The sequence below is a fragment of the Ascaphus truei genome, chromosome 8, assembly GCF_040206685.1.
Source record: "Ascaphus truei isolate aAscTru1 chromosome 8, aAscTru1.hap1, whole genome shotgun sequence".
Taxonomy (NCBI): Eukaryota; Metazoa; Chordata; class Amphibia; order Anura; family Ascaphidae; genus Ascaphus; species Ascaphus truei.
Window position 1 is genome coordinate 39,773,520 of NC_134490.1, and position 26,763 is coordinate 39,800,282.

The 26,763-nt window shown below is 48.6% G+C and overlaps 1 protein-coding gene across 3 annotated transcripts in view; it reads right to left on the reverse strand.

Annotated features, from left to right (window-relative positions):
• Nucleotides 1–3,739: 3,739 nt before the first annotated feature.
• LINGO3 (leucine rich repeat and Ig domain containing 3) overlaps nucleotides 3,740–26,763 on the reverse strand; it is a 29,534-nt gene continuing 6,510 nt past the window's right edge. For all 3 annotated transcript variants that reach the window (XM_075611582.1, XM_075611581.1, XM_075611583.1), the window contains exon 2: nucleotides 3,740–7,980. In XM_075611582.1, the coding sequence (XP_075467697.1) occupies nucleotides 6,131–7,948 (1,818 nt within the window). In that variant the 5' untranslated portion in view covers nucleotides 7,949–7,980 and the 3' untranslated portion in view covers nucleotides 3,740–6,130. The remainder of the gene's footprint in view (nucleotides 7,981–26,763) is intronic.

Below are 26,763 nucleotides of genomic sequence, written 5' to 3' on the forward strand. Positions count from 1 at the left end.
TGTGTATACAGTATTGTGTAAAATGTGTAGGTTTCTCTGTCCGCCTTATTCGGTGTTATCTGGAAATCGCTGTTCTTCCTCATTATCTCTGTAAATGTAATTACACTGCAGCAAACAAAACATCATAAGGGAAAAATTCACCTGTACATATAACAGCATCCAAACAGTCTTATCACGAAACATAGTAGGTAAAGATTGTAAAAACTTTTCTAAGCATCTGATTACTATGGAGACATTAAAAGTTTAAAATGTAATTTCAAAATAATTATACTTGTCTGGTGTGTTTAAAACAGTGTCAGTCAGCTAAATGCAACTCATTAAACCTGCCACTGCCATTAGTTCAGTTTGGTCTTAGGAGGGTCTGACCTTATAGAATAAGTGCCTAGAATTTAGTGCTACATTAATACGTTTTTAAAACGTACTGTATATTTTTAGTTTCTCATGTCGGCAGTGATATATTTGAATCATTTTTCTATACAATACATATACTGCTTTTACTAGGCTCTTTTATGTAAGTATAGCACTATGTGCTGATCCCAAATGTGCCCTGCCCCTTTCATTAAACTCGTCCAGTGTTTGAAGGTGACCTCTACACCCAGCCCCGTTGTTATACTGTATGTCCTCCCATTAAATCCATTGTTTCATCTGTCACAAAAATAATTCAGTCGACAAACCGCATATTTATATAGAGAGATAATTCTTTATATACCACATGCTTCAGAAAAGTCTTTAGTTACAACAGAGACAAGGTATTCTGGACCAAGCCCACTGTAGCCTGTGATTAGGTCCATGTAGTTTAAACTCATCCCCTTTAAAAGCACACAAAGTCCTTCTATTTTCCTCAACTTTATTGGATGGTGTCAACAGAAATGTAGCCTAGCCTCCTTCCGCTACTTATTTCCCTGGACCCTACAGGTGTAAGTCCTTTTAGGTACAGGCAGTGGATGGGTTAATTCCTCCAGAAGGCCTAGTGTGCTATTGCAGCCTTGGATACACTTACTGTATCTAAGGGCGGGCCTAGCAACAGTCAGAGTGTCAGCCTGGGGGAGGTACTCACTGGGTCATATGTGTAGATATGACACCTGTCAGTATCAGACCTGCTCTGTTATGGGGCAGGGTTACAAGCCCAACCCCAGAGTATATATACTGGCTCTCTCCCAAAAGTGGGTGTGTCTCTTTTCTCCCCCTGTGGAGTGAGCAACAACTTCCCTGTATCCCACAAGGGGATGCAGGAGGAGCACCATACAGAAGGAAACTTTTATGGGTCTCAAGCTTTAAAGTAACCTTCTAGGGGAAGCAAGAAAGGGTGTGCCTGTTGTAACAACTACTACTGCAATAAACACTATGGAACCATGTGCAAGTGTGATTCACTGTCTTGGGATATGAAAAGGTGCCAGCATGGACCATCCTACTACCACAGGATCCTCGCTGACTGGAGGCGCTGCCAACCAACAAGCTACCCTGTAAACCTTTTCTGATAATCGAGGAACTCAGCCCTCCTGTTATGTCACAGGTATGCACCATCTCGCACGAAAGACACTAGTAGCAGACCAGATCTCACTTAGGGTGGGGGTAAAGGGGCTACAGAAATATAAAAGCACTTGCATGCAGTTTTTGTGGTAGGAAGTGGCTCTTGTGAGGGGATGATAAAAAGGAATCCCTTTCTAAGGGAGCAGTGGAAGATGCATCTACTCACTGTGTCTGCTGATGATGAGAATAAAGCACACTTTCCTTTCCAGACAGGAACTAGCCAAAGGGGCATACTAATAAAAAGAAAAAGGCAGGGGGAGAGGGCTAAACCAACTCAAGCTATGAGCAGAGAGGTTGCCAAGGCAACTGGCTTGTGGCTTGTGGAAAGGCTGTATTATAGCAACAATGTTGCAACTACACAGCAGCACTGACTGCTTCAGAACAGGGAAACATGCAACTTTCACTGGGGAGAGCTGGCAGCCTGAGAGTAGAAAAAATACAATGAAATATACAATCATGTTCCAGGACACAAGGGAAGGGTGGACATGAGATGAAATGTCTGAAACAATGACATTGACCCTATTGCTATTGAAGGGACATAGCTATGCAGCATATTATTGCAGGGGTGGACACAAATATAAATGATTTAGGAGCCAGACAGAATTTTTAGGAGCCTGCGTAAGTGGCAGGGATGGGGTGGGCGTTGCATTCCAGCTCCCACCCATCGGAGTGTGTGTCAGTGTGTATCAGTATGTAACAGTGACACACAAACACACACACACACACACCTACCTCCCTCTGCCACAATGTGATATGAGAGCAGGGGCTGGCAGATTCTTGGATCACTCCCGCCCTCACGCACCTCTGCCGTCCACTCTGTTCTGGAACACTACGCATCGTGGCGTATGATTTATCTGTCAGTCATCGCTGCTTCCGGTCAGTGTGCCCACAAACCATCCTCGGGCATGGAAGCTGGAGAGCACCGTTGTTGGTTGCGCCGCTGAGCACAGGTGCCAGGGGCTAATTTTAGGAGCCCGGGATTTTACCACCCCTCTTTTAGGTGTTAAACAAAATATGTTTTAACCAGCGCACAGAACATTTGTGACCTAGAAATCCTGTTTCTGAGATGCATAGGGAATTTAATCATTTCAGTTTTACAGTGTCTGTTATTAAAACGGTGTTTTTAAAGCGGCAGTCCCACACCGGGAAAAAAGATCAGCTTTCTTAGAAATCCCCCTTAAAGAAAAGTATGTTTCTATTATCTTTGGGGTCAGCATAATTTAGACTTTACCTGGTAAGTAGTATGTGTGGATCAACAATTCACCTGTATGTTAATGTCAGTTTGGTCCTAGGAGGGACTGCATCTCAAACGTTTGCATACAGTAAAAATCAGATGATCCAGTTGTTGATATGTACATAATTAGCATTGGCGTCCTTGTAAAAAAGCTGTGTTAATATGTATTAAACATGCGCGTCTTCAGAAGCTCACACACAGCAAAGTATAATATGTTTTGTATGTTAATACTTCAATGAAGTCCATGTTGCGGGGGGGGGGGTTCACAAAGTTTCAACAGCAGGCTATCGAAGCTCGATCTGCGTAAACTGCTATTGACTTGAATGGAAGTTAGCGCTGCTCAAGCTCTGATACCTGCTGTTGGAGCTCTGTGAATCCCACCCATGAGTTTTACAGATAGAGTGACATATAATTGTCCCAGCACAGAGAGAATTCGGGAAGTTGTTACAGTCTTCCAGTGGTACAGAGAGAATTAGGAAATGATCTGCCACATTCCTTAGTTCCAATTAAGGACCAGGTTCACAAAAGGGTGCTAAACTTTAGAACACTTTTACTTCTATTCATATGAAGCTGAGTACCACCCCAATTGTGGATCTGGGCCTAAGTGTCATTGTTCACCATAGACTTTTATGGGATTTCCCTCTACATGAATGTATTTGTTTACATAAACGTTCATACAATCCCTCTACAATAAATGATTTGTTCCCCTAGACTTTCATGGGATCTCCTGTGCAAGAAATTATTTGTCCCCATAGACTTTCATGGGGTCCCCCTCTACAAGAAATTATTTGTTCTTATAGACTTTTATGAGGCTCCCTCTTAAATATGTTGCTTAAGTTGAAATGTTCAGCACGTGTGGGTGAGTTATGGACTTCACAGAATGATTTACTAAGTACATCTCTTTATTTCAGGAAGACAAGAAGTAAAACCCGTTATGAAAAACTCCCCTTCCCCCCCAAAAACTCCCCCCCCCAAGACAAACGATTTTGGGACAAGACGCACACAACCGGAATGATGCCCTCTGCCCGATTGTCTGCCGGAGAAGCTAGCGATGCATCCTGTTTCTGCATGCAGTATACATTGCAGTTGCATTGCATACCCCACTGGCAGTAATAGGGTTAAAAATGCCTCTGCATTTTTCAATGCATAGTCACAAACAAAAAGCTCACCCTAACTAGTTTTAATCTCAACAGTACTGGCAGTGACAGAGTTAAACCAAAGTTTACACAAAGAGGCCCCCCCCCCCATGTCTTCTGCGTGGATCCATCTCAACTCCTTGATCCATTTTTTAAGATGTGTTGGCATCATGGCAGAAGGAAAAATTAGATTTTTTTTTGTATGTATATCACCCTGGTGATAACTCAACTCACAAGTGCCTTATTGCTTTAAAAGCTCCGGATTGCACGGCAAATGGCCACAATCCCCAATGGAATTTGAAATGTATCTTAATTATTTTTGTAGGCAGTGTACAATGCAGTACGATCAACTCAAAGTTGATAGTCCCTTTCTAACGTTATCCAAGGTTCCATGAGTACCTTTTACACTAAGTGGTCCCTATGCTCAGGCTCAGGAGTAATGTGCTTTTATACTTTGCATACAATGAGTATTTTCTAAAGCTGTGTATTTTAATAGAAAGTGCTTTCTGGAGATACTTCGTTAGTACCTTATATGTTAGGAGATTCCTACAAGAATGTATTTTCAGATTTTTGCTGCTCGTTGTCTACCACCAAGCTACAAACTAGACTTCTAATCATCACTGTTTAGAACAGGTCCAGGTTGGGACTGGCCAAGTCTCCCAGGAATGACCCAGAGACTCCTGAAAACCTTAGGTACTGTAATCTTGGGAGATTGGCTGAATTTCTAGTGGCACTGTGTGTGTGAGTGCGGCTGCAGGGAGAGACCGCCTGCTCAGGGTCGGCCTTAGTTTTTGCGGGGTCCATGGCGGCACGCTGGCAGTGGGGCCCCTCCGGGGGAAGTAGTGGGGGTACTTACACTGAAGAGCGGCCCTCCCCCTGCAGCATTATGGCGTCATGACACCACAGCACCATGTGACATCCCGTTGTCATGGAAACGCTTCACCATTTGACGTAATGCTGGAACTGGAGAGCCACTCCGGAGAAGGTAAGACCCCCTCACACACCATACACGTGACACTCTTACCTTGGGTGGGGTGTGGTCCTGCGCCTGTCCGGGGAATCCCCAGCTCTTTCCTCCAGCTTCCTCCTCCATTCGGGTGGAAGTTGGGTCTCAATGTCGACAGGAGGAGGGAGCGCGGGACCCTCGAAGGCTTGGGCTCAAGACAAACGCCTTGCTCACCTTGCCCTAAGGCCGACCCTTGTGTGTATCTCACTAAGTTTGCTCTGTGTGTATCAGTGTATGCATGTGTGTATCTCAATAAGTCTGCTGTGTATGTATGGGTGTATGAATGTGGATGTTTCTGAGGCAGTCTGCTTTGTGTGTATCAGTATATGTATGTGTGTATCTGAGGCCATCTGCACTGTGTAAATATCAGTGCATGTATGTGTGTATCAGACAATAGCAGACTGTCTCAATCAGTGTATGTATGTATATATACTGAAGTACATGTATGTACATGTGCATGTATGATCCTGTGTATGTATGTATTTGAGCCCCATTATACGTGTTTTTGTCTGTTATGTCCTATAGTGGGATCCTACAATCTGTTTCCCATGATATCCCATGCTGACACTGAAAAGATCCCCCTTCATAAAACAGGAGCTGTTGCTAGAGATGGTCCCTATATATACCCTGAGTGTTTTCCTTATGGACTACTATTACTTTAGTATATTAGAATTTCCTAGATACATTTAGCACCCTGTGTCAAGCTTTTGTGACTGATGTTTATAACACTCTTTCACCTTAATGTTCTTTTTATTGACATCACTTTAGAGCTTCATCGCTCAAAGTGCCTAGAAAAACTGCTCCACCTTCCAGGAACCTTCAATAATTACGTGTCTAAAGGCTAAAGTCTGTGTTTCATTTGACCATGCCCAACGAAAAATAATTTAAATAGTTTGAAGCACCTAGTCCTTGTCTAATAGCTTCTTAGACCACCTTCTGGTAGGGATGGGGCACTGGGCTTCTGGTATGGTGAATTTTCCGTAGCTACCTAACATGGCCCTGTCAAAGTGGTGGGATTAAGATGAGAGCTGGTCAGGGGAACCCACTCTACAAGAGCCCATCCATAGCCCTTGTGGTTGATAGGAATGGAAGAATAATGATGTCAGGGTTTCTGGTCTTGAGAATGCTTTGATAGTCCATACATGAGGCATTCCCTCCAACCCACTACATTTAGTGAGGAACCACAGTCTTTAAGCCACTGTAACTTCATCCCTTTACCCACTATCATATCATCTTCATGTTGAACTTCCTGGCCCCACCCTGGCCAGCGGCAGAGGCAGGGCCGTCGACCTTACGGAAAGAGTACTCCACTGAGAAGTTGTTCTTGTGCTGCCCCCTCCCTCTGCTCCAGACGAAGAGGAGGAGGAAGCAGAAAAGAACAACCCCCAGGAAAGTGATGCAGCCCATGGCTGTTGACACCAAGATGGTCTTGAGGTCCAGGGTGAACTTCAGGAAAACGTGTGTGTCATTGTGGATGGTGTCATTGTATTCTGCAAGGTACAGAGTCCGGTTGGAGTAAGGGGAACCATCCCCCTTGACAGTTAAGGTAGCAAAGTAGGTGTCATTGCCTCCGGCATTGCTGGCAATGCAGATGTAAGTGCCGCTGTCTTGCACCTGGGCATATCGGATTTCCAAGGTCCCCTCTGGTAGGACCGTAGATCTCCCCATGCTTCTGCTGGTGATCATCCTTCGCTGAGGGGAGACCCAGGCAATGATGGGAGCAGGCTCCCCATCAGCCCGGCAGTGGAACGACACTGGCTGCCCCTCATGGGCCGTGATGTGCTGAAGCTTTCTGTCCCTTATTTTGGGCTTTTGGCAGGTGAAGTACTCAAAGAGTATGGAGTCCGGGAAGTCACGCAGGGCGTTTCCCTGTATCTCAACTGGGGAGGCGCAAACGGGCTGGTGGTCATCAAAGTTGAGGGTCTTCCTGCGTTGCAGGATCCACAGTAGACGGCAGTCACATGCTAGAGGGTTCGCGTCCACCCTCAGTGTCTCCAGAGTGTTTACTGACTGGAAGGCACCCTCCTCCAGAGTGGACAGGAGATTGTTGGAGACATTGAGGAGGCGGATCTGCCGCAGCCCGTAAAATGCCTGGGAATCAATCAATGTCAGAGATGCCCCCACCATGTGGAGCTCCCGGAGCCTGACAAGGTCCCTGAAGCAGCCTCGCTGGATGACACGGATGGGGTTGTAGGAAAGATTCAGGTACTCCAGATACACCAGGCTCCTGAGGGCTGCCGTGGGTACCAAGGTGAGATTGGTGTATGTGACTGAAAGGGAAGTGAGGTTCAGACCCTGAAAGGCTGTAGGGCAGACATCTTCCAGGAACGGCCAGCTTTCCAGCTCCAGCTCCCTGAGGTTATAGAGCCTTTGAAAGTTCTGCTCCTCCAGGGAGGTGATACCCAAGTGACGGAGCCTCAAGACCTCCAGGCCATGCAGGTAAGACAGCGACTCGGCAGAGATTGAGGTCAGGTTGCACTTTTCGATTGTCAGCTGTTCCAGCCCCACCAGGCCAGAAAAGGCCTTCTGTGAAATGTACAGCAGGTCATTGTCACCAACCTCCAGACTCTTTAAATTCCGCAAGTCCTGGAACATGAAGTCCAGTAGGATAACAATCTTGTTTTCGCTGATGTCCAGGAGAGTCAGGTTGCTGAGTTTGGTGAAGGCCCCAGTGGGCAGAAGCTTCAACTGGTTCCCCTTCAGCTTAAGGGTCTGCAGGTAGAAGAGGTTGGCGAAAGCCCCTGGCTCAATGATGGAGATTATGTTTTCGCTGAGGTCCACCTCCTCCAGCTGCGGGTATGGAGATAGGTCACCAGGGTTCAGGCACCGGATGCGGTTCTTGCTGAGGTCCAGGAGCCTGGTCTCGGAGGGGATGCCCTCTGGGATGGAGGAGAGACGTTTGCGGTGGCAGACAACCGACCGGAGCTGGGGGACGCAGTCACAGCGGGCAGGGCATCCCAATGCTGTTCGGTCTGGATATAGCAGTATAAGGTGGAGAACCAAGATGTAGGGCCAGCATGATGCCATTATACTGGGCATCATTCTAACAGAAGCGCTACCATCTTCCCAGGCACCTAGCAGTGAGAAGCAGAGACACCATCATTAACTTCATACAACGAACGCTGATCCAAATTAAATTCATTATAATAAAACACACTAATCAACACACGTTTCTCACTCAGGTTAACCCCTCTCTGGTGATATCTCCACTGAACTTATTACCTATTACCTATGCACATTACACATTCTATTGCAAGCTCAGAGTTTCTCCCAATGATTACCTTCAATCAGGTCTATAATATTGTATATCGTGGGTTTTTCCTTACCATAGATGCCTGCATTGTATTGCTGTCCCCCCAGTAACAGTGAGACAGAGTCTCCATACCAATTATCCTAGAATTTAATTCCTGTAGCTAGCAGCTGACTTAATACGCAGTGTCCAGAATCAATACCTCCCACTGGAGAATATAGCAGTCTTCTATAAGCAAGTGGCTTGTAGCCAGTAATAGAGGCTAGAGCTCATGGACTCGTAAACACAGACTTGTGTTATGAATCCCGTCAGTTAGGTGCAGGAGAGGGCCACCTTTCAGAATGAAAGAAAATCTATGATTATGGGGGGGTTGGGGGGAGAGAGGGGGGGGGGGTGGAGGGGGTTCAGGTTTTGAAGCTGGTAGGGAGGGAGACTTGGAGGGTGCATGCTGAAACTGTAGTTGATGCATGGAACAGACTCCCAGCAAAGATGGTAGAGAAAATACAGTCAGAGTGTTTGAGAATAGTGGAGATACACAGAAGATAGGGAGGTAGGAAGTAAGGAATAATTACTTTAGATCTACTGAAGCTAATTATTTTGTATAATAAAGAGAAACTGGGCTGACTTGGTGCTATTGCTCCTAGCTCTCTATTATTTTTAAGCACTCTTTATAATTTGTTCCTAACTGCCCACATACTTGAAAAACGAGAGGTAACTCTCAATGTATTACTTCCTGGTAAAATATTTTATAAATAAATAAATAAACATAGAAGACTGATAAACAAGTTGCAATGCTTGGGATTGGACTCTAAGGCCGCGCTTATAGTGCCTGGCGACGGCGATGCGACGTCTCTCCAAAACAAATCCATTGACTCCGTCGCAAGCGCTTATAGTAAGCGCGATGACGACGGAGCAACCAAAAATTTTGAAGACGGGTAAATTTGATTTTTAGAGACAGTCGCCACATATGACTGTCTCTAAACCAATCAGAGCACTGCCTGCCCCCCTCGTGACATCACTGACTTTGTCGCCAGCGACGTCGTTTAAAACTAAAGTTTAACTTTCGCTAGTGGCTGACATCATCGGTCGCGTTGCCAGCACTATAAGCGCGGCCTAAGGTGGTAGAATGGATGACATTGGTTAAAGGATAGACAGAGAGATGTGGTAAAGAAAGCTCATTCAGACGAGGGGAAGGTACCCAAGATAGAAGCTCAGCGATCTGTCCTGGGACTGGTGCTCTTTAATATCTGTATTAGCGACATTACAGATGCTTTGGAAGGGAGGGTTGGCCTTTTTGCAGGTGACAGATCTGCATCAGGGTTGACACTCCATGGGGGGTAAACACAGCGACTAATGATGTAGGTAGATTGGAGGAATGGGCAGTAGTGCAGAAACTGCATTTTAATGCCAAAAAGTAGAAACAATGCACTTGGGTCACAATAATCCGAAGGCAGAAAACAGGATTACTAGCACTATAATGTCAACTACTGCAGAGGAGAGAGACCTGGGAGTCATTATTTCAGCAGGCGAGTAATGTAACAAAGCTATGCGGAAAGCCAGCACTGGGTGTTAGGATGTATAGGGACTGGTGTTAGCAGCAGAAAGAGATAGGGGGGGGAGGGGGGGGTTTGATGTAAGTTTATAGAGCATTGGTGAGACCTGGAGTACGGTGTTCAGTTCTGGAGACAATATCTCCGGAGGCACATGAATAAATTGACGATTGCTCAAAAAAGGGCTATTAAGAGCATGATCTACAGCCAGTGGTGGATTGCCCATTTGGCCTGGGGTGGCAACATTTTGGGGCGGCAACAATGTCCGCCCCCATATACCTTTGCTGCGCTCTCGGGCCTATCGGGCCTGTTAGGAAGTCACTTAGCAGCTGCGGCTGCCTCCTTACCTGCCACCCTCCTCCCAATGATCCGCAGTGTCAAATGAGGCCGGGGACATCACCAACATGACGACACATGGGGTCTCGTTGCCATGGCAACGTGACATCACAGCATAAACTTACGTCATGCCGTCACGTTACCATGGCAACGCTACGCCGTGCAATGTTGCGTTGGCAAATGTCGGCGGCGTCATTTGACGCTGTGGTTCAGAAAGAGAAGGGGGCCGGCAACAAGGAGGCGGCCGCAACAGCTAAGTGCTTAGGGGCGGCGGATTTGAAAATCTGCCACTGTCTACAGCAGGGGAGCGCAAAATTTTGGAGCTGCACCCCCTTGCCTGCTCCCCCTCACTTTCGCGCACCCCTCACCTCGCTCTGCGGCGTCAAAGTCACGTGATGTGACCCAGTTACCATGGAGACGGCTGCGTGACTTCACTCCGCATGACGCCACGTTGCCATGGCGACGCGTCACACCAACGCGTCTGATCCCCGGTAAGTTTTTTGTAGAGGCCTCACGCGATCCCCCGGCATTTAATTTTAATGCCTCGGGGAAGAGCGCGCTGCCTCTGCAAGCGCCCGCATCCCCCATTTTTGCGCACCGGTGGTCTACAGCAGCGGTGCGCAAACTGTGGGGAGCGACCCCCAGGGGGGGCGCGAGACTGCCGGTGGGGGGCGCGGGGTTTACAGAGGCCCCGCGCACTTCCCGAAGGCACTTAAATTAAGTGCCAGGGGAGCTGCAGGGCCTCTGTAAACCATACTTACCCGTGACTCCGGCAGCTTCCTTCTTGCGTCGCCATGGCAACGCGGCGACGTCACGTTGCTATGGCAACGTGATGTCATGACGCCGGAGGGCGGGTCATTGGTGGTTAGGGGGGGCGCGGAAGAGAGGGGACCGCCGGTAGGGGGGCGCAGGGAAAAAAGTTTGCGCCCCCCTGGTCTACAGCATCAATTCTATCAGAAAAGACTACAGGACCTTTATATGTTCAGCTTGGGGGATAGAAGGGGGAGGAGGGATATGATCAAAACTTTGAAACACATAAAGGGATCCGACAAGGTACAGGAGGGAAACATATTCCAAAGAGAAAAGTGCTAGAACAAGATGTCATTCTCTGGAGCTGGAGTGTCATGGAACAAGAACTGCATTTCTGATTCACCCCCCTCTCTCCTTTGCAGCTTCTGCCTGCCAGTTCTCATTTTCAGCTGCATGGAGTCTGCACACACATACTGTGCCTGTGTCATATGCAACAATGTTGCATTTCTTGCCTCTGGGCATGTAATCAGTGAGCTGCTACTGCAGCCTCTCCAGTCCTCCTAGGTAATGGGTGTTCCCATTTCCCCCCTGTCCTTGCTGACAGTTAGTATAGTCTCACTTCCCATCTAGTGTGACCCTTGCTCCTCACTTCATTTTCACCCTGGACTCTGAGTGAGTAACTGCCTGCTATTTACCCCAGCAAGGCCTTTTTGTTTTACACTGTCTCATCAATACACTGCACTTCAGACAGAGAAGCATTCTCTACCAACATTACATCTACAAGCACCTTTCTCCCTGTGATTTTCCCTCATTAAAATTAAGAAAGAGAAAAGGACTTGTTTGTGCTTTGGAAGAGGTGAGACACGAGTTAAGCTAACTGGAATCATTCATACACCATTCGTGACCCTGGTTCCGGGATAGTAAAACAAAGACCGTGTGTTAGGGAATCACACAGGAGCTACTACTCATAGACTTTATGCTATACAGAATAGTCTCTGCACCCCAGGACAAGCAGCAGCTTTACTCTGGCAGAAAGGGCAGCAAGCTTTATACAGCAAACTGCACACAGCCTGCACCTTACAGATAAGCAAACAGATTTACACTGGACACAGCCAGCACCTACCCTGCACCTAAGGCAGCAGCTTTGCAGACAGACAGTGCACCTTACACACAGAGCCTTGATTGCCTTCTCTGTCTTTTTGAGTCCACCCCCTGCACGTCCCCACGGCCAGCGCCACCAAGGGCCACGCCACCGGACACCTGCCAGGACACCGGCAGAGCCACCGGACACCTGTGAGTACAGCTACCCCTACGCTGAACGCTGCAGGACACCGCTCGGCTTCATCTGAGACCGTCGCCCATCGCTGACACAGGTAAAAGACCGCACGCCACACGCACTGGCTAAAGGCCTACACACACCTACAGCATGGCAGAGCCATTCAGAGCCTCACCAGATATCACGCAGGAGAGTGACCACACAGACACAGAGACCGCCGCACAACCGCAACAGGCGCAGGCGTACGCAAGGCCCAAACGGACAGGCACACTGACACAAAAGGGCTGCGAAAAATATGAGGCTGACATTGACGTACACCGCGAAAAATTAGAGAAGGCCTGGGAGGACACTGATCGTGAAATAAGTAATGTCGCAAGTGCTAGCAATCAAGAAACCCAGATCAAACAAGCTATTACTCAGATTAAGTCAAGCCATAGACGTTACGTAACGCTGTCACAAGCATATTTCACCTATCTGACAAGAACTAACACAGAAGACAGCACGCGGGAACGCGACCTGCAAAAGGCGATTGACCTGGACGCGATGGCATTGTGCAGACCGCCATCGCAGACGCCCAAAGCGATAGAAAAGAGCTCCTCCTGGAGACCGCATAGCAGCGCTCAAGCACATCCAGACACTCATCAAGGTCAGCAAGATCAGCGCAATCTCACGCGTCAAGCGCAAGTGCAAACGCCACCAAGGCGCGAGCCACCGCAGAGGCCGCACGCGCCAGGGCCGCATACGCTCAGAAAGAGGCAGTCATGAAACTAGAAAGGGCCCGCTTAGAAGAGGAGGAGCAGACAGCCACTACCGCTGCAGCCACTGCCACCGCTGCACGGAAAAGGGCAGAGGTGGACGTCAACCTAGAGGCCCTAAATCAAGAGAAGGAAGCCGCCGCCGCCATAGCCCAAGCTGAAGTCCTAGAAGCAGCTGCGGCGGGGAGCAACCGTACAGACGGATAGCCTCAGAGGATCCAGCCCAACGCACTGAAGACTACGTAAGGAGCCTCTTCAGTGTAAACACCAGCGCACCATCTCAACACGGAGGGAGTGACTCCACAGACACTGAAGACTTGCTAGGTCCACGAGGAGAAGACGCTGTACCTTCAATGGTACATGCTGCCTGGGACAGCTACAGCCGCAACAGTGATCCACACGCCAGCGCGCACACGGATGCACCACAACAGGCTCGCAATCCAGGTACACCCACACGGGAGAACACAGCCCCTCACACTGACCAGCAGTCACCACGCGTCCATGCCAAGGAGGAGGCGACCGCACGGACCCTCCCAGCAACTACCTCAGAACGGGACAAACACGCCGATGCTTCAGGCCTGACAGACATAGCCAAGTACATGATCCGGCGTGACCTGGTGCAAGCAGGGCTCATCAGCTTCGACGACCGCCCTGACAACTACCGGACGTGGAAGTTCACGTTCAAAGATGCAATCCACAGCTTGGACTCCTCAGCAAGGGAAGAGCTCAACCTGCTATTCAAGCTCCTGGGGAACGAATCCAGGGAGCACGCGAAGAGACTTCGGGCGGCAAAAGCGAGCCAACCCCAAGTAGGTCTTGACTTAGTGTGGGAAAGGCTAGAAGAGTGCTACGGTAGCCCCGAAGCAGTCGAGGATTCACTCTTCAAAAGAGTCGACAGCTTTCCCAAGATCACAACTAAAGACTACTCGAAGTTACGAGAGCTCGGGGACCTGCTGCAAGAGCTGGAGGTTGCAAGGAAAGACCACTCCTTAACAGGTCTCAACGTCTTGGACTCAGCTCGTGGAGTGAGATCCATCTTGGAGAAGCTACCCTACAACCTCCAAGAAAGATGGATCTCACAAGGCTCCAGATACAAAAGGGAGAATCAAGTCGCCTTCCCCCCCATTCTCATTCTTCTTGAGCTTCATCCGCGAAGTGGCAAGGACAAGGAATGATCCCAGTTTCATCTTGGGTGCGCAAACCACATACAGTGCAAGCAGCCTGAGGAACGAGAGACCAGTGACGAGATATGGTAACACCCAAACACCCATCTCGGTCCACAGGACGGACGTGCCTTCCATGACCCAAACTACTCCCGATCAGTCGGTCGCCGGAGGCGAGGAACCAAGGGACCCAAACAGGGAATGTCCCATACACAAGAAGCCACACCCACTCAACAAGTGCTTTGGGTTCAGGATGAAGTCCCTAGAGGAACGCAAGAGGTTGCTTGGAGAATTCAGAGTTTGCTTCAGGTGCTGCGGTTCCACGACTCACCTAGCCAGGGACTGTAAAGAAGAGATCAAATGCACAGTGTGCGAAAGTGACAAGCACGTGACATCGTTACACCCAGAGGCGCTGACACTCCACCAACTCAACAACCCATCCTCCGTAGTGGAGCATGGCGGGGAGAAAGAAGAAGGAGAGTCAACATCCGTCACATCTCAGCGCACTGAGGTTTGCGGAAAAGAAGGTGACAAAATGTCCTGCTCCAAAATATGCCTTGTCGCAGTGCACCCCCAGGGACAACCTGGGTAGGCTATTCGGATGTACGCAATCCTCGACGACCAGAGCAACCGATCGCTGGTCAGGTCAGAGTTCTTCGACATGTTTAACATACAAGACGGTGCTTCTCCTTACACTCTCAGAACGTGCGCAGGGCAAATAGAGACCACAGGGAGAAGAGTGAATGGCTACACCATATGCTCAATAGACGGCAAAGCGAACATGCCCCTTCCCACACTCATCAAGTGCAGCCACATGGCCACAAACAGGGACGAGATTCCCACACCAGACATGGCACGCCATTACCCGCACCTCAAGGGAATAGCCAACTACATCCTGCCGATAGAACAAGGCGCCAAGATTTTGCTGCTGCTCGGCAGGGACATCATGAGGGTACATAAAGTCCGTAAACAGCATAACGGACCCCACAACGCGCCATACGCCCAAAGACTTGACCTAGGATGGGTGATAGTGGGCAACGCGTGCACCGACAAAGAGCACGGGCAAGACTATGTTGACGCCCGCAGAACGGTAGTAACAGAATGTGGACACACATCTCTCTCTGAACCATGTCTTGACCATCTCCAAGTGACCGAAGGGCCAAGTTAAGAGAAAAGACAAAGTCATAGCCCTGAGGTCAATAAAAACATCCTTGCATCGGGGGGGATGTGATAATGGCCTAGGATGCTTAGCGGTTCAGATAACCAAGGATGACGAGTCGACTCCACTGAAGGAAGAAAGTAACCTCCCAAAGGTGACCGACAAAGGGGTCATCCAAAAAACAATAAACAATCGGACGATCCTCTCGCGAGCAATGGCACAGCTAGGACGTACAGTCGTTCCTCTCCACAGAGTATCCAGCGATAAAGCAGCCAGCTGTCACGGCTGGCATAACCGCAAAAGATTGCGCCCTACAGGTGAAGACACAGTGTCAAAAAGACTGTCCTCTCACACGTCTAAAAAAAGACAATCTCAGAGAAATCTCATTAAGGGATTTACTAGGGCAAAAGAGACTGTTTTTCGTCATGTCCAAGGAGAGAACAACCTCTTGAGGGCAGTCAACAAAGAGATACAAAGGCGTATCACCAAAATACGTGGAAACGTTCTCTTGCAAGAGGAATGCACCAATGACTTAGGGTGCACAGCGTTCCAGACCACAAAGGACGACGACAAGCAAACACCATTGATGGGAGATGGAGAATTCCTGATGTCAACGGTAAGGAGCTCGTCAGAAACGGACCTGGCAGTTGGGCGAACCTGCTACCATTCCGTTCACCAAGAAGGCGCTTCCCAAACAATGGAGAACATACCATCTCTAGGTTCACTTCGCACCTCTGCGACCTACAAAGGGAACCAGAGACCAAAAACAACTTTGTGGCCTTCATTCAGAAGATATTCCTTACCGGCCTTGCAAAGCCAGCACCTCTAATGAAGGAAGGTGAAGAATGCCGGTACCTCCAATCATCTGGGGCCTACCACCCTCAGGAACCCGATCAAATCCGGATAGTGTTCAGCCCCAGCGCTCAGCTCCAGGAGTCTCCCTGAATGACGCCCTCTTTACTGGACTAGACACGACAACCAGTCTTCCAGGAGTGTTGTTCCGCTTCCGCAAGGAGCCAAAAGCCATCTCCTTCTGCCAAACGCCAGGTGATAGAGCGACAGGCTACCACGACTGGCATACCTACAAGGGGATGCACTCTGTGGGTAAAACTACAGAGACAAAAAGACTGTTCTCTCACAAGGCTAAAAGGAAACAGTGCCAGTGACTTTTACACAAAGACATTGTGGTGCAACCAGCAAACCTGGAGCTGTGCATCCACCCTGCATCCTTTGCCCAAGAACCTTGGCCAAGGGACCTTGATACCAGTGATACCGGCCGGTGTCACATCGCTATGTGGACATGGACACTTGCATTGTTTGAGAATGTGATGTTATTTTTGTTATGCATTGCACATATGTTCCACATGTTCAAATTATATAGTGGTATCTCCAGATACCAGACGGGGAGTGTCATGGAACAAGAACTGCATTTCTGATTCACCCCCCTCTCTCCTTTGCAGCTTCTGCCTGTCAGTTCTCATTTTCAGCTGCATGGAGTTTGCACACACACTGTGCCTGTGTCATATGCAACAATGTTGCATTTCTTGCCTCTGGGCATGTAATCAGTGAACTGCTACTGCAGCCTCTCCAGTCCTCCTAGGTAATGGCTTTTCCCATTTCCCCCCCTTTCCTTGCTGACAGTTAGTATAGTCTCACTTCCCATCTAGTGTGACCTTTGCTCCTCACTTCCTTTTCACCCTGGACTCTGAGTGAGTAACTGCCTGCTATTTACCCCAGCAAGGCCTTTTTGGTTTACACTGTCTCATCATTGATACACTGCACATCAGACAGAGAAGCACTCTCTACCAACATTACATCTACAAGCACCTATCTCCCTGTGATTTTCCCTCAATAAAATTAAGAAAGAGAAAAGGACTTGTTTGTGCTTTGGAAGAGGTGAGACACGAGTTAAGCTTACTGGAATCATTCATACACCATTCGTGACCCTGGTTCCGGGATATGGAGGGTGATAGGCTAAAGGAACTGCCTCCCAACAGAGGTGCTAGGGGCTAATACAGTAAGGGAATTCAGACATGCTTGGAATAGACATAAAGAGGGAGGGGGAGAGAAAATAGAGGGATGGGGGAGCGAAAATGGAGGGAGGAAGTGAAAGAAGGGGGGGGGGTGGAAAAGGGGGGGGAGAGAGTTTGTGATATGTTAGGAAACTGAAATAAATTAATAATACGGCATACATGGGGCCACTATTAGACAAATACCATTACAATATTTATTTTTATGTGATGTAATTTGTGCTATAAATATTTTTTTCATGTGTTTGTACGTTTGAAAATCTGCTCCCCCTAACCTTAGGAGCAACATGTCCTGTTTGTGTGACCAGTGTCTGAAGCTTTCTTGGTTATGTCTCTTTGCTGAGGTGATTAAGAGGTTAAGTGGTTTGGAAAGGCTAAAAATGCAGTAAAATTGCAGCTGCAGAAAATGACATCTGCTGCTCCCCCTAATCCTGTCTAATGTCCAAAAAGCTGCAATATTATGGGGGATATAAAGCCGAGAGATATAATCTGCAGGAGCAACTTCATCAGGCTGATGTCGGAGTCTCTCTCTGATGCTGGAGATTTGTGTCCCTGCTGTCTTAATCTGCTCGACCCTCTCATTGCCTTAGACCAGCAGAGTAATAGGAGGAGTTATAGGGAGAGGTTATATGGGGCAATAGGAGGAGTTATAGGGAGCGGTTATATGGGGCAATAGGAGGAGTTATAGGGAGAGGTTATATGGGGCAATAGGAGGACTTATAGGGAGCGGTTATATGGGGCAAAAGGAGGCGTTATAGGGAGTGGTTATATGGGGCAATAGAGGCAGTTATAGGGAGAGGTTATATGGGACAATAGGAGGAGTTATTAGGAGCGGTTATATGGGGCAATAGGAGGAGTTATAGGGAGCAGTTATATGGAGAAATTGGAGGAGTTATAGGGAGCGGTTATATGGAGAATTTGGAGGAGTTATAGGGAGCGGTTATATGGAGAAATTGGAGGAATTAGAAAACAGTTATTTTGAGTGTATTTATATAATAGGAAAAGTTAACAGAGGAATTATTTGACACAATGCTTTACTGGCAGCCAAGAGGTTAAATAAATGATGTGCAGCACTCTACACACTACACATAGCCCCATCAGCTTTATTATATTGCATGTGACTCTTATCTCTGCACTATTAATTACAACCGCCATAGTAACTGAGCCCCCCCCCCCCCCCTCTGCAGTGCTGTACATTCCAATCACTCCTATCTTTTCTCGGGAGAGGATTATAATGTGACGGTTTATTTGATCCCCGCCCAGCCCCTAAGCGCCTTCCCTGCACATCTAATTCCCACAGAGCATCACAGCCTCAGAGCTTTATCTCCCTGGCATTAGTGTGAATAATATTATGATGCAACGCTGCATATTATTGTCTAGAGAAGGTTACTGGAGTCATATTCAGGGCAGGGACTCCGTTCCTAAGTGTCACTTTTATGTCTGAAGCACTTCTTCCCATTATGCGTTATTTGTATTATTTGTGATTGATATGATTGTCATATGCTGTGAAGCGCTATGTACATTAATGGCGCTATATAAATAAAGATATACATACATATATATGAAAACTATACAGGCGAACTCCTCCGTTGCCAGAGGAGCCTGCTGGCAGGGAAAAAGGTTAAAGGAGCAATCCCACATAGCTCAGTAAAAATGAACAGTCTTCCTTAAAGGTCGGTCACCTGCACCCTAAAATATTTAGTGCCTGTGTAGTTTATATATCTTTTTATTAATATTTTTTATGGAGTTATGGATGGTTAAAAACAGACAAAAAAAAAACAACAAGAAGTTGCATGTTGCCACTTTGATTATGTCACATATGTTACAGGAAGTTCCAGGTATAACAGACATCAGTGTAATTTCCCAGAGCTTTTAGGTCTCTCCCATATAACAGAAAGATACAATGTAACTAAATGAGCCAGCAGCAGAGATACTTCTGAGGGCAGGTTCTCAGTGGCCGCTGCGGCGCGCGCTACACACCACAGCCCTCTATGGGGTAGGCCCCAGTGGCCGTGTGTGCGTGGGTGCGCAAAGTGCTGTGATGTGTATGCAGGCAAGGAAGACAAGAATTTTGTCTTCCCATGCCGCGATGTGATCACGTGCTCGCCAAGCAAGCCAATGGAAGGGCAGATATGCCCCGCTATGGCTGCTCCCCCTGTCATGGCTGCACCCCCCCATGCATCCCATCGCTCCCCTACAGACCGCTGATCGTGGCTGTAGTCTGTGCACGTGCAGCAGTGAGGACTGGGGCCGTCGCCTAACACTGGGGACACATCGCTGCTAAAGAAACGTACTCTGAAATGAGAACTTTATATTGAAATCCCGCTCCTTTCATAACCCCCCTCCTGCTGTCACCAAATGGTCCCTGTCACAGGCAGAGCTATAAAGGACATCACAGGAGGTGACAATTGGACAGCAGAGAGATGCAGAATACTGAACATGGCAGCACACAGAGGGAAACTATGAAGGTCATTACTTGGGGAGAATTACCTTGATTATTATATTCATATTTAGTCCTTTCTTGATGTAATTTCTGACTATTGTCGTTACATTTTAGTGGGGTCTCTCAATTGAAGAAGGAGGTCTGGCCTTACGCCTGTCCCTGTCAATAAGAAGGACTTGGCACTTTGCTTGTGCTATGTACTGCTTAAAGCACCATTGGTATAAAATATAAATGAATGTCCCCCCACCCTCTAGGTTTAACCCTTTGAGTTCTAGTGGTCGTGGTTCCTGAGTGCCATGGCCCCTCTAGCACAGTGCGGTCATGTGACGGCTTTCAATAGTGGACATATAACCATGGGGGCCATTTTGCAGGAAAGGTCCTCCATTTCCTCACTGGGCAGATCGTGCCCTGTGCTCCATGGGAACGCAGGATGCGATCTAAGCAACAGAAAACCCCTCAGTTGGCACGGCACAGTGACTACGTAATGGGTCCTCCAGAGTGCCAGACCCCATGACATAGTGACTACGTCCTGGGGCACCCAAACGGTCAAAACAGGGGTTCTCCGGAGCTATACCACGATGATCTCAGCTCCAAGGACCCCCTGATTCCCAAGGTACTCATCGGAGGAGGCGCCGGTATCTCTCCTCAGTTTAAAGGTCCTGCATCACGCGGGCCTATAGGAAGCCGGAAGGGATGAGGTCACAGCTTCCTATTGGCCCGTCAAAGGCGTGAACTGTGAACCGCCATATTGTGAACCCTTCAGATTTATGTATACTGGGAAGCAGGGGCTCCCCAGAGTTGAAACCAACGTGGTTTAGCTCCAGAGAGCCCCTGGTTAAAAAAAAACCCGAACAGCACATAAACACAGTGACATCACACGAGAGGGAGGAGCTCAAATAAACTAACCCGCCTCCCTTTCCTCCGCTTCCAAATTGACTATAAAAAACTGAATGGAAAATAATAATAAATAATAATAGTGATCAAAAGAAATTGATCCCTTCATGATGCATTGCCAAGCATGTCGCTGATTTGGGGTCATAGGGGTAAATTCAGACCCCATAGTGCAGGATATTTGTACACAAATTCTTCTTATATAATGAATTTGTTATAACAAAGTCTCTGGGGGCAATAGGGGGGGGGGGGGATGGATATGTTTGTCCTGGTTTTAATGAGCATCGAGGCAAATGAGCAGCGAGCTTTGATTTGTTCCGTTCTGTTTAGATCTGTAATATTTAACTAATTGCCTAGTGTACCAACAGGCAGCTAATTAAGGGAACAGACTTTTCAATCACTGACTTCAAATATGCATCAGAGATAATGCTTAATATTACACGAGGGACCTGCAGAGCATCAAGCAGAATTAACCCCTTTCTTGCTGGCGGGTTCTGCTAAGCAGGGCCACCGACAAGGGGGGGCAGCCTACTGTCCCGGGCCCGGTGAGCCAGGGGACCCCGGGCACCCTGCTGGTGAACCTAACATGTGACCGATCTGCACGGGTCTAAAGTGTGTTTTAGTAGGCCCTCCCCAGGTAACCCAGTGAATGCTTATGTAAAGTGCTTTAAGTGTGCAAGCAGTTACACCTGTGAAAATGAATTTCATACTTGATAAAGACATATCAAAAAGTGATGTGATCAGTGAAAATAAAACAGTGAACAAATATAGTTGCACGTTATGCAATGGTGAATATAATAAAAAAGAACTAATAGGGTAAATTAAGGAACAAGTAATCCTTCACTGAAACCCAACAAAAACAGGGACCGTCTCCTAGGTTCCCTTTCATGTGCAAACTTCTCCAAAGAAGGGGAGCGTAGGATGCCGAAAAGAAATACAAAAAACGACCAAGGGCAATATCGTGGGAGCAGTTAGTGAGGACAAATCCTACGAAATGTCTACTCCCAATTGGGATAGATATACCCTATTTCCTCAATTCTAAGACGCACCTTTTTTTCGATTTTCACATGTCTGAAATCGGGGTGAGTCTTAGAATTGATATATTGCAGATGGTTGAAGATGGACAGCGGGCGGGAGTGTGGTGGTAGTGGCAGGACAGGTCCTAAGTCTGCAGGTGAATGAAGATAAGACTGCGGGCGTGCGGTGGCGGAGGCGGCTAATAGATCATAATAGCAGGAGCAGAGCGGCATAGGGGAACGGCTTGGGAGGTGAACACTGTAACACCGGAAGTTGACCGGTGTCTGACTTCCGGTTACAGTGTGCACCTCCCAAGCCGTTCCCCTATGCCGCCCTGCTCAGCACGCCCGCACGCCCGCTGTCTTCTTATCTTCATTCACCTGCAGACTTTGGACCTGTCCTGCTGCCGCACACCCACCCGCTGTCCATCTTAAACCATCTGCAGACGTGGGACCTCTCCTGCCGCCGCCCGCTTCATCCTCCGCTGACATGGAACCTCTCCTGAAACATGGTCAGTGAAACAGTAATGTTCCTCGATTGTAAGTGCCAAATCGATGGTGCGTCTTACAATCGAGGAAACACGGTACGTCTCCAGGGTGCTGGTATCCTCGAGGACAAGAGATCCGCAGATAGTGCAAATGGTATCAGCATAATCGCTTTATGTGATAAACAAGCTATAGAAAGCACAACCGGAGGTGTGGACATCCAAGTGAGATGCTTCTAAGTCACCATGGTTTTACAAATGCGGCGGGCGTACACACTCTGGGAGAACACAATCACTGGCAATTTTTGCCTTTTATACTCTTTAAAGGACGTACTGAATAAAGCATTTTTGCTTAAACCATCTGCAGTAGCTGCGGATCTTTCTCCTCGAGGATGCCGGCACCCTGGAGACGTATCTCTGTTTGGATTTGACACTGTTGGGGATTTTGCCTTTTTTATCCTACCAATTGTGAGTAGACATTTTGTATCATCTGTCAGTCTAGATCTCACGAGCTGATCCCACAACATTGGGCCATTGGTCTTTTTCTTCTTTTCTTTTCGGTATCCCACGCTCCCCTTCGTTGGAGAAGATCTGCAGGTGTGCCTGTCAGAGTAGGTTGGTGGAAGGGAGGCCCCTCCGAAAGGCACCCTCCAGCAGGCCTCTAGCAGACCCCCCTCCATCCTCCAAGGCTGCAGGTAAGCACAGTCAGCCCGTCCCCCTGTTTTGGCCCCCCCTCTGACCTCGAGGGCCATACCTGCCCCACCCCCAGGCACATAACTATCCCCCAAACCCCCCCCCCAGGCACATAACTAATACCCCAACAGGAACATAACCCAGAGCCCTGCTCCCTTTATTTGGCATGGGCCCAAGATTTCTGTTGGTAGCACTGCTGCTAAGCATCACACATAATATAGGGTTGCCAGGTGTCCAGTTTTGAACCGGACAGGCCGATAATTTTGTATTGTGCCTGGGAAAAAAATTGAGGTAATACCGGACACGTATGTGTCCGGTATTACCTCTCTCTAGACCGTGAGTGCGGCGGCGGCGGTGGCGGAAAGCGCGAGTGCTGAGTGGGGCGGGCCGCGTTTGGTGGCCGGGAGCAGTGAAGAGATGGGTACTCGAGTGCTGAGTGGAGAGGATGACTGCAGTTAGAGGACGGCGGGGCAGAACCCACACCCCGGTGGTGCCGGCGCCAGAGACTGCTGCAGTGACAGGTTCCGGTGCTCTCTGCCAGGAGATTTTAAGGTTAAGACAGTGAGGGACAATCCTGCTGGGGGAGAGCCGTGCCTGGCGACAACTGCTCTGACCGGCCCCCCTTGCTGCCACCTACCGCAGCCACCAGGCCCGACCTGAGACCACCCCCAAGGTAAGTGTGAATTTAATATGTATTGGGGAGGTGTGGGTATATTTTTATATGTATTGGGGTGTGGGGGTGTATTTTTTTTTACATGTATTGGGGGGGTGGGATGTATTTTTGTATATGTATTGGGGGTGGGTGTATTTTTTTATAAGTACTGGGGGGGTGGGGGTGTATATTTTATATGTATTGAGGGGTGGGTATTTTTTATATGTATTGACTCATGCCTCTCTCTCTTTTCTCCCCACATGTCTCTTACTCTCTTTTCTCCCCGTCATGTCTCTCTTTCGCCCCTCATGTCTTTCTCTTTTCTCACCTTCATGTCTCTCTCTCTCTCTTTTCTCCCACTCATGTCTGTCTCTCTCTTTTCTCCCCCTTATGTCTGTCTCTCTTTCCCCCCTCATGTCTGTCTCTCTTTCCCCCTCATGTCTTTCTCTTTCCTGCTCTCATATCTTATCCCTCATGTCTCTCTCTTTTCTCTCCGTCATCTCTCTTTTCTCCCCGTCATGTCTCTCTCTTTTCTCCCCTCAGGTCTCTCTCTTTTCTCCCCCTCATGAATGTCTCTTTTCCCCTCATGTCTTTCTCTCTTTTCTCCCCCTCATGTCTCTCTCTCTCTTTTCTCCCCCTCATGTCTTTCTCTCTTTTCTCCCCCTCATGTCTCTATCCCTCTCTTTTCTTTCCCTCATGTCTCTGTCTCTTTTCTCCCCCTTATGTCTCTGTCCCTCTTTTTCTTTCCCTCATGTCTCTCTCTCTCTTTTTTCCCCTCATGTCTCTCTCTCTTTGCCCCCTCACATCTCTCTCTCTTTTCTCCCCCTCATGTCTTTCTTTTCCCTATTATGTATTTCTCTCTTGTACTTCATTTTCTCTTTGTGTCTCTTCTTTTCTGTCTTCCCTTTCATGTCTGTTTTTATCCCCATGATTGAACCCTTTCCTCCCTCTCACCTTTCCCAGCCTGTCTTTAAGGCTGCGCTTATACTGCCTGCGACGGCGATGCGACGTCGCTCGAAAACAAAACAATTGACTCCGTCGCCAGCGCTTATACTAAGGGCGACGAAGCGACGGAGCGGAAAAAATTTGGTAGCGGGTTAAATTTGATTTTTCAGACTGTCGCCACATGACTGTCTCTGAACCAATCAATCACCCTATCGCCAGCAACGTCGCCGAAAGTTAAATTATAACTTTTGCGGGTGGCGACGGATGACATCACCCGTCGCGGGCACTATACGCGCGGCCTCAGGCTGCAGCTCCTGTTGCAGCCCCATGCTGCTCTACTTGAGGACCCGCCCCCTGACCTAGGCCCGCCCACCTATAAAGGCTGTGCAGAGGAAGGGATTTCCCTTCTGTTCTTCCTGCTGTATCTCAGGGCCCCGCCCCCTGACTCAGGCCCCGCCCACCTGCAGAGGAAGGGATTTCCCTTCTGTTCTTCCTGCTGTATCTCAGGGCCCCGCCCCCTGACTCAGGCCCCGCCCACCTGCAGAGGAAGGGATTTCCCTTCTGTTCTTCCTGCTGTATCTCAGGGCCCCGCCCCCTGACTCAGGCCCCGCCCACCTGCAGAGGCAGGGATTTCCCTTCTGTTCTTCCTGCTGTATCTCAGGGCCCCGCCCCCTGACTCAGGCCCCGCCCACCTGCAGAGGCAGGGATTTCCCTCTGTGCTTCCTGCTTTATCTCAGGGCCCCGCCCCCTGACTCAGGCCCCGCCCACCTGCAGAGGAAGGGATTTCCCCTCTGTGCTTTCTGCTTTATCTCAGGGCCCCGCCCCCTGACTCAGGCCCCGCCCACCTGCAGAGGCAGGGATTTCCCTTCTGTTCTTCCTGCTGTATCTCAGGGCCCCGCCCCCTGACTCAGGCCCCGCCCACCTGCAGAGGCAGGGATTTCCCTTCTGTTCTTCCTGCTGTATCTCAGGGCCCCGCCCCCTGACTCAGGCCCCGCCCACCTGCAGAGGAAGGGATTTCCCTTCTGTTCTTCCTGCTGTATCTCAGGGCCCCGCCCCCTGACTCAGGCCCCGCCCACCTGCAGAGGAAGGGATTTCCCCTCTGTGCTTCCTGCTTTAACACGGGGCCACTGACAAATTAGTTAGTGTTCACTAATGTAGTGTTGTTATTTGGGGACAATGATTTATTTGTTCAGCAGCCCCCTCCTGATCCTAATGTGTAGCTATATTCCTGTGTTGAATGTCATAGGGTCTGGCATGACACGTGTCAGGCCGCAGACAATGTGTGACACGCAGTAATGTCGTGGTGGCTGTGCAGAGCGCCGCAGGTCTCTCTGGCCTGTCAGGGTAAATAAAGTAACAGTCGTGGGGGACCAACTAAACTTGACAGCCCCTGAAGGCCGTACTGCCATTGCAGTTGCTAGGCAACAGGCAGGAGCGACTGTAAGGCCTAGTGACAGCACCGAAGCCTGACTGGACAACAACTGTAACTTTATTAAAATCAGCAATCCCCCTGGGTGTCTATATGCCTTCAACTCATATAATGCTAGTATCTTGCCCCTGAGCATGTCCTACTCTCCTTTTTTTAAAGCAGCAGTACAAATAAGGATGAAGCTGGGGTTGAAGCAGGGGGTCTCCGGAGATAAACCGCGTTAATTTCAGCTCTGGGTACCCCCTGCTTCCCGAGATACTTACCTCATTGGCGGTGCCGGTAGCAGCTCCGCAGTTTTAAATGTCCAGGTAACACGGGCCAATAGGAAGCTGCAAAGGATGACATCACTGCTTCCTATTGGCCCATGTGACGTGGGATATTTAGGCCACCATTTCTATAGCTCTACATAAGGCAGCGCTTATAGTCCTGGCTACGGCGATGGCGGCGGCGTGACGTCATCCATCGCCGCAGCGATGCTTGCTTATAGTGTTAGAGACAAGAGATGGCGACCTGGGGGCGTGGCTGTGAGCGTTTCGCCCTCATTGGCTGAATCGCTCACGAGCCCGCTGACGTCATGCTGCTGTTGCTGAAAAATCAATTTTCATTGACTTCCAGCGATCGCGACCAAGCCGTCGCTCTGTCGCGCTATCGCGTCGCTCCTACTATAGGTGCAAGCGATGGATTCAATACACTTGTTTTGACGTCACGTCGCCGGGACTATAAGTGCGGTCTAATCCAGCTAGCGCAGCTACCGGCACCCCCAACGCCGAAATGAACGTGGTTTAGCTCCGCAGACCCCCTAATTCAAACCTATAACTCTACAAAAAAAAACAAAAAAAGAGGAAAGCAGGATTGTTGCTTTAAAAAAAATGTTTGTACAGTTTTTTAAAAAAAAGCATTATTTTTCTGATCTCAAACTTCGGTGGTAACCTTTAGATTGCAATGAGCTCTGGAGAGAACTTTATTTTAACCTCCTGGACACTTTAATATTTCAAACACTTGTATCTCCTCAACAAATGGCAAACAAAAGTGTT